The sequence below is a fragment of the Pinus tabuliformis genome, chromosome 2_1, assembly GCF_031772625.1.
Source record: "Pinus tabuliformis cultivar Carrire ecotype Pingquan chromosome 2_1, CPIR1, whole genome shotgun sequence".
NCBI classification, from domain to species: Eukaryota; Viridiplantae; Streptophyta; class Pinopsida; order Pinales; family Pinaceae; genus Pinus; species Pinus tabuliformis.
The window spans coordinates 498,561,033-498,569,014 of NC_142299.1; the positions used below are offsets into that span (position 1 = coordinate 498,561,033).

Genomic DNA, 7,982 nt, shown 5'->3' on the forward strand with positions numbered 1-7,982 from the left:
GAAAAATAATAAGTAAAAAATATAACCATTAGGGAAATAATATATTAATAGAAGATTTTAATAAATAAAAATAATTGAGTATTAATATAATAATATTTTATTATGAACAAGGCTGCGTAGTTAGTATTCTAGTTTAATTTAGCTACTAGTTTATTTTGTATTGTTATGATGTAATTAATATCATTTAAATGTAATTAATTAAAAAATTGGTAAGAAGTATTGTTGTTGTCATATTGTTTATTTTCCAAGATGCTATATAACAATTTCACTTTTTCCTTTAATGTGTCATCTACCGAGGAAGTTAGGTCAATAACTTTTGTACTTCTCATGGGTGGCATTGGGAAATTGTATCTACAATGTGAGTCTTTTCTCTTATTACAACTTTATGTGAGCTTTTACTCTATTTACAACTTTTTATGGTGGTGTTCATGTATTTTTTCTCTGCAGTTTTGTTTATATAATGTTTTATTTTTAAAAATATCTTTTAATTGTGGGTAAATTGTCATTTGGAGGAGTTTCATTAAATTTCTTTCATGTACCACTCGTAATGAACATGCCATCAAAGTCATTATGGTACTATATCGATTTTGTAAATAATAATTACATTAACTTCTAATATATTATTTTAATTATTTTTTTATTGTTGTTTATATATTATAATCTTTATCATGTATATAATTGGTTGGAAGATAGAAATATCTATATTTTTTAAGTACATTTTCAATATATTGTTAAAAAACAATAAGAAAAACAAAAATGTATTTAATTTATTCATTTATTTTAACTCAACCATGTTCTAGAAAATGATTTTAAAAAAGAATAAATGTATTTTAGAATTTAAAATTATGTGCAACATTTTAAAGTAAATTAATTATATAGTATATAAATTTTATTTTATTTTAAGAATGAGCTAAAATATAATATAATGTAAAATTACTGCACCATGCATTAGTGTTTGATGAAATTTTATAATTCTAAATTTATTTAAAAAAAAATCAAATTTAAATTTATAAAAATTTGAGTGTTGGTTCTAACACATTAAATAAAATAATAACTAATAATTAATAGCACACTCATTTAGTAAAATGTTGATAGGTATAAATTATGATAAGTATTAAAATGCTTAAAGTACAATTCACATTAAAAAATAACTAAATCTTAATTTTTTTTTACATTATTATTAATTATAAAAATAATTAATATATATTTTAAATAATATTATTAATCGTGAAAATTTAAGCTTTATTTATTATGAAATTTTTTGAATTGTAAATAGCTTTTGTTACTCTATCATAAACCAATATTACATACACAATATGTATGCATATCGGAAATTCAGTAATATACTTGTAATTTTTTGAACTATATATAGCTTTTGTTACTCTATCATAAACCAATATTACATACACAATATGTATGCATATCGGAAATTCAGTAATATACTTGTTCCCACTTTTGCATCAAACATTTTTTATGAATTTCATTGAAAAATCTGTGTTATGCGAGACCTTCATTCCACTTAATATTGAGTTTTGAGTTTATTGACGCTTTATTTTTAACCAATATAATTTATTATGAATCGTAATATTTAATAATATACTTGCTCTCACTTTTGCATCAAACTTTTTCAATTCATTCTTTATGAATTTCATTGAAAAATCTGTGTTATGCCTGACCTGAGACCTTCATTCCACTTAATATTGAGTTTTGAGTTCATTCATGCTTTATTTTTAACGAATATAATTTATTATTTATCGTAATATTTAAACTGATCGCGTTAAAAGAATAAGAATAAAAATTAATGTATTTATGTTATTAAATTTTGAAATATTTCAATCCAATTTAATTTTTATTTTCGTTAGTTATTCCAAGTTACTTTTGAAAAGATAATGCCCAGGTCAAGAGTGACCAGTTCCAAAAGGTATAAAACTCCTGCATAAAATATTTTAATAATATTTGTTTACAAGCTGAAGAGTACGAAGTGCACAACACTGCAAACGATATGATCCAATACGCAAATGGAGGCAGAAACATGATTACTCAATAAGACTTGAGGCTAGTTTAAAAAAAAAAAAAAATCTTGATAATGTTAACCTTTCATATTAGTGTTCAAATTTTAGTCAAAATATCAATTAATGGATGGTGATATGTATATTGAATGCATAATACCTGCCAATAACATGATAATAAATATGTATGATAAATAAAGACATAATCTAACAAATTATATAAACAATTTTAATAAATTATATAAACCATTTTAATATTTTAACCATATAATTAAAAGATTATATAAAATTAATAAAACTTCTTTTAAGTATATATTAAAAATTCATAAAATATAATTATTATAAATTAAAACAAAAGATACATAGATATTAATAATAATATTGTTATAAATAAATTAAAGAGGGAGCTTGAAGCCAAGCGCTCTACAACCTATGAGATCCGCTTTTTGCGCGATCTGAGACTGCGAGCGCGCCCACTCTTCGCGCGTTCTAAGCCTGCGAGGGAGTCCGCAGAGGGTTCTGCTTGGAGCCTGCGAGGGATTCCGCGGAAGGATCTGCTTTGGCCTGCGAGGGACCGCCGAGAGATCTGCTGCAGGCCGCGGCCTCCTTGGCTGGGTCTGCTGGCTCTCCATGGAGGAGCCACCGCCCCTTCCTCCTTCATCTTCCGCAGCAGAGGCCTTCAAATCCCTGCTGGCCTCCTTGCCTAAGAAGAAATGCACGGAAGCAGCAAAGTTTGTGAAAAATCTTGATGATATTCCTGAGATCGCCCTCCCGCCAGAAGGACCGATCCAAGTAGCTCTTTCTCTGGCAGATCAGGCTCTAGTTGGACAGTTTACAGGACTTTGGCCGGCCCCCAAGACGACCGAGAACTGGGTAGCCAGGAACTGGGCACCTCTGATTCAAAACAAGGTAACCTCTTACTTCCTCGGGAGAGGATATTTTTTGTTTGAATTCTCTGCAAAAGAAGACAAAGATCTCATTTTCAGGAATGGTCCCTACTTCATGGGCCCCCAAGGGCTGTATTTAAACAAATGGACACCAGATTTTGATCCGGCGGTGGATGTGCCTACAGCGGTCCCGGTGTGGGTGAGACTCCCCAATCTCCCAGTTCATTGCTGGAACTGGGATTCTCTGAAGCACATCGGAAATACCCTTGGAAAATTTATAGACAAGGCCAATAGTAAGGACCAGTACAATTGTGCCAGAATTTGTGTGGAGGTAGATCTAGAGGTTGGACTACCGGAAGCCATCAAAATAGTTGTAGGTCCCTGGACCCATATACAGAAACTGGATTATGAGCAGCTGCCATTCAAATGCCGGAAGTGCCACGTCTACGGGCATTTTGCCAGAGACTGCCCGTCCAAAGGGGTGGAAGAAAAAGGAAAGGAAGAAGGATGGAACCAGGCAAAGCGCTCTAAAACCTCTCACAAGAAGAATGCAAACGGAAACGCCAAAGCCCCTCAAGCGGGCCCTGCTCAGAAACCATTCATGGAAAGCCAAGGGAATAAATTTGAAATCCTTGGATCTGAAACCATGATCACCCAGGAGGCAGAAAACATCAAGGAGGCCTCTCCCTCCAAAACCTCCCCCTCCACCAAAAATGTTCCAGAGAAATCCAAAGGGAAGATGTCAGAAGAGGAGGAGGAAACCCAAGAGTCTGAGGAATCGGAAGAAGAAGGGGAAATAGGCGAATCCCAATCCTCTCCTAGAAGATCTACAAGAGGACGTAAGTTTGCAAAGGAAAAAAGAGAACAGGAAACCTACAAGGACAAGCTCCAAGGTAGCCAGCCAACATTAGAGAAGCTCCTAGCAAAAACTCCGAAGACGACGAGGATTCAAAACCAGAGCTCCAAGGGAGCTCAACAAGGCAAAAATAAATGATGAAGATAGTCTCCTGGAATTGTAGGGGAATGGGCACCACAACTAAAGAAGAAGCAATGAAGAGCCTAATAAGACTGGAAGCCCCAGATATCCTCCTCATCCAGGAGACCAAATTGGAGGACACAACTTTCCTCCAAGCAAGCAAAAAATTTTGGAACAAAAGTGGAGTGCATGCAATTTCTGCCCGCGGAGCATCGGGAGGACTTGGATCGCTCTGGAACACAAATAAGTTCTCATTAATCTCTGAGTCCCTGAATACCCATTGGATTTTTTTAAAAATGCAGCATCTAGAATCAAAGGAGATTATATGTCTTTTCAATGTTTATGCTCCTAACAATGCAGGTGAGAAAAAAAATTGTTGGGACTCCATCAAAAGTCAGGAAGATCTAGAAAATTTGGAAAACATAATCATAGCCGGGGACCTAAATCTCACTCTTCTCTCATCAGAAAAAAAAGGTGGGAGTATAGTCCGAGATCCGGCTAGAGAATGGGTGGAAGATCTCATGCAAGACTGGGATCTGCTAGATATAAAGCCGACCAAAGGCACGTTCACATGGTCAAATAAAAGAATTGGACCGGGCCACATAGCAGCAAGACTGGATTTTTGGTTCAAAGCTCCTTCCTTCTCCTTGGGTTAGATGCAAGAATGAAAATTCTCCAAAGCAGCGTTTCAGATCACAAGCCCATCAGCCTTGAGCTGTTGACCCCCAAGGATCTGGGGCCTATACCATTCAGATTCAGCCCCCTTTGGATCAAAGAAAAAGATTTCATGGAAAAGATCAGAGACTGCTGGAAAGAGCCAGTTAAGGGATCAGCGTTTTTTGTGTGGGAGGAAAAGCTCAGAAGAGTTAAAGGCATGCTAAAAAACTGGGCTAAGACCCTGCCAAACCCTGCAGCAGAAAGGAAAAAAACTCATAGTGCGTTAGAAAGACAACAACTACATATTGAAACAACTGAAATCACTAAAGATGAGTTGGATAAGGAGGCCAAACTTCAGCAAAGCTTCCACAAGGCATGTCTGGCAGAGGAAGAATACTGGAGGCTCAAGTCCAGGAGCCTCTGGCTCAAAGCTGGGGACAGAAACTCCTCCTTTTTCCATAAACAAGCCCAAGCCAGGAAAGGCCACAACTCCATCAGCGAAATAAAAGAAGACAACCACGTCTTGAAGGATTTTACCAGCATAAAAAAGGCAGCAATAGATCATTTTGAACAGCTGTACAGAGAAGAACCAGGCACTGAATATAACGCTGCCCTGCTGGACGCAGTCCCCAATATGATTACCTCTAAAATGAATCAGACTCTTGAGGCTAAAATCATGCAGAATGAAATTAAGGAAGCTCTCTTCACAATGGATCCCGATAAAGCCCCGGGACCAGACGGTTTTACACCTAGGTTTCTCCAGGCCTATTGGCAAATAGTAGAAAAAGAACTATGCAAAATGATACAGAAATCTCAAGACTGTTAGAAGATAGGTGGCTGTACAAACTCAGCCTTTCTAGCTCTCATTCCCAAAGAGAAAGGAGCAAACACTTTCAGTAGATTTCGCCCAATTTCCTTATGCAATATTGGGTACAAAGTTATAACTAAAGTGATAGCCAACAGGTTGAAAAGAATTCTCCCCAAAATCATCCCAGACAATCAAGGTGGATTTATACATGGCAGGAAATTGGTGGACAACTTCGTTCTGGTCCAAGAGGCGATCCATTCCAGTCTGCACCGAAAGGAAAAAGGTATGGTTATCAAACTAGATCTTGCAAATGCTTTTGATCGTGTTAGACATAGTTTTTTGTTTGAGGTGCTGCAAAAAATGGGGTTTGGTCCAAGCTTCATTAAGTGGATTAGAGCCTGCATCTCGGAGCCATGGATTGCCCCTTTGGTGAATGGAAGGGCAGCTGACTTCTTCAAAGCCACAAGAGGGCTGAGGCAGGGGTGTCCCCTTTCACCACTCCTATTCGTTCTTCAGGCCTCTGTCCTCAGTTTTTACCTACAACAAAAGCAACAAGAACAAGACATCACTAGCCTGTGCATAGCTAGAGGAGTTAAAAGTATCAATCACGCTCTCTTCGCAGATGACACTCTTCTGCTGGGGGCTGCAACTCCTCATTCAGCGTCCAAATTCAAAGAAGTTCTGGAAGATTATTGTAAGATCTCGGGAAGTGTTCTAAACAATGCCAAATGCCATATCTTCTGCTGGAATATTCCTGCCTCAACTGCAAGCTCCATTGCCCGTTGCCTCGGCTTCGCAATCTCAACCTCTTGGTCCTCTTTCAAATATCTGGGACTACCCATTTTCCATTCAAGGGCTTTGAGTAAAGACTGGTTGCCACAGTTAGACAAATTTAAATAAAAAATGTAGGCCTCGGGGTCCTCCTGGCTAAATATAGCTGGAAAATCAGTGCTCATAAAAGCAGTGCTCAACAGCCTTCCATTATTTAAATTCTCGGTTCTATTGGCGCCTGTGGGAATCATTAAAAAGATGGAGGAATTAATCAAAACTTTTTTCTGGAAAGGAGGCAAACAAAACGAGAAAAAAAATTCTCTAGTAAATTGGGACACAGTCACCAGACCATTTCAGGAGGGAGGTCTGAATTTTAAAGATCTAAGTGCCCAAAACTTAGCCATGGGAGCCAAATTAATTTGGAAAATCATAGCTCCAAATCCTGGTTGGGTGCAAATTGCGTTGTGGAGGAAATATTTCAGAGGGATGAGAACCAGATGTTTGGATCAATCCAAGAATCATTTCAACTCTCCTTTCAGCAGGTTCATCAGCAGAACCATTTCGTTGATAAGGAACCACTCATTCTGGATACCAGGCAATGGAAAACGCATTCAAATCTAGAATGGCAGCATCCTAAACAGACCCCCGCTGGCAGAGACAAAGGACTTGCCTGAATTGCAGCGCTGGATGTCAGAGGCCAGCATAAACTCGCTATGGGATCTTTCAACATGGAATGGCAATTTGTGGGCTGGTTGGAAGCAGCTCGCAGTTCCATCCAATCTACGCCTTGACCTGAAAACGTTAACCACGCAGTTGCATGGACTAGCTCCAATTCAAGCAAACAAGCATGACGTGAGAGGCTGGGGAACAAGTCGAACATGATATTCTGTAGCCCAGGGCTATGTCAAATGCCTTGAGAGGCCCCACGTGCCTCCCAACCCTGCTCCCTGGACTGGCATTTGGAGAATCCCTTCAATCCCCAAGGTAGATCACTTATGTTGGCTCCTCTGCCACCAGAAAATTCTGACTGAAGACAGGCTTCAGAAAAGGGGCTTCTATGGGCCGTCTAGATGCTCTCTTTGCAAGGAAAATTCAGAATCTACTTTCCACATCATGATTGAATGCAGATTCGCAGTCTCCATATGGCAGGAGCTTCTTGCCTCCTGGAATCATAAATTCATCTTCCCATCATCAGTTTCGGAATTGTTTGCAGGTTGGATGGCCAATTACCCAGGCTATTCTCCAAAAAATAAAACAATCAGGTCAGCATGGAGCGCACTACCAAAATTCATCAGCTGGCAAGTCTGGCTGGAAAGGAACTGAAGGATTTTTCGAAACAAGGAACAGGACTTCAGATTAGTGGCTAATGCAGTAAAATGTCAGTTAGTTGAGTGGCTGGAAGATAAAGGGGACGACACAAATTTAAGTCAACAGGACATAGAGCTGGGAACTGTTCTAAATTTCAAATTTCCAAAAGCAAACAACTCTCCCTCTCCTTGCAAAGGTTGGCAAGTCAGAAAAAATGAAAACAATTTTCAAATCTGGATGTCCAATCAAACTCTCCCTTCCCTCTTCTTCGATGGGGCTGCTAAAGGGAACCCAGGTACTGCAGGAGCCGGAGGTATTATCATCATTCCAGATGGAACAGTTGTCCATAGATTCGCTTGGGGATTAGGCCATTCCTCAAGCATGCAAGCCAAAGCGATGGCCCTCTTCCAAGGAACTAAATTCCTCAAAGAACTAGGCTGCAAGGAGGCAAATGTCTTCGGAGACTCCCAGGTGATCATCCAAGCTTTGGCGAACAAATCCAATCTAGAGGACCTGCAACTTGCAAGAATAATTTCAAGGATCAGAGGTATGACAAAGTCCATGAA

At 38.3% G+C, this 7,982-nt stretch overlaps 1 protein-coding gene across 1 annotated transcript; it reads left to right on the forward strand.

Annotated features, from left to right (window-relative positions):
• The first annotated feature begins 4,536 nt into the window (after nt 1-4,536).
• Nucleotides 4,537-5,355, forward strand: LOC149201116 (uncharacterized). The gene has a single exon (XM_089401205.1). The coding sequence runs from the start codon at nt 4,537-4,539 to the stop codon at nt 5,353-5,355; it is 819 nt and encodes a 272-aa protein (XP_089257331.1).
• The last annotated feature ends 2,627 nt before the right edge of the window (nt 5,356-7,982 follow it).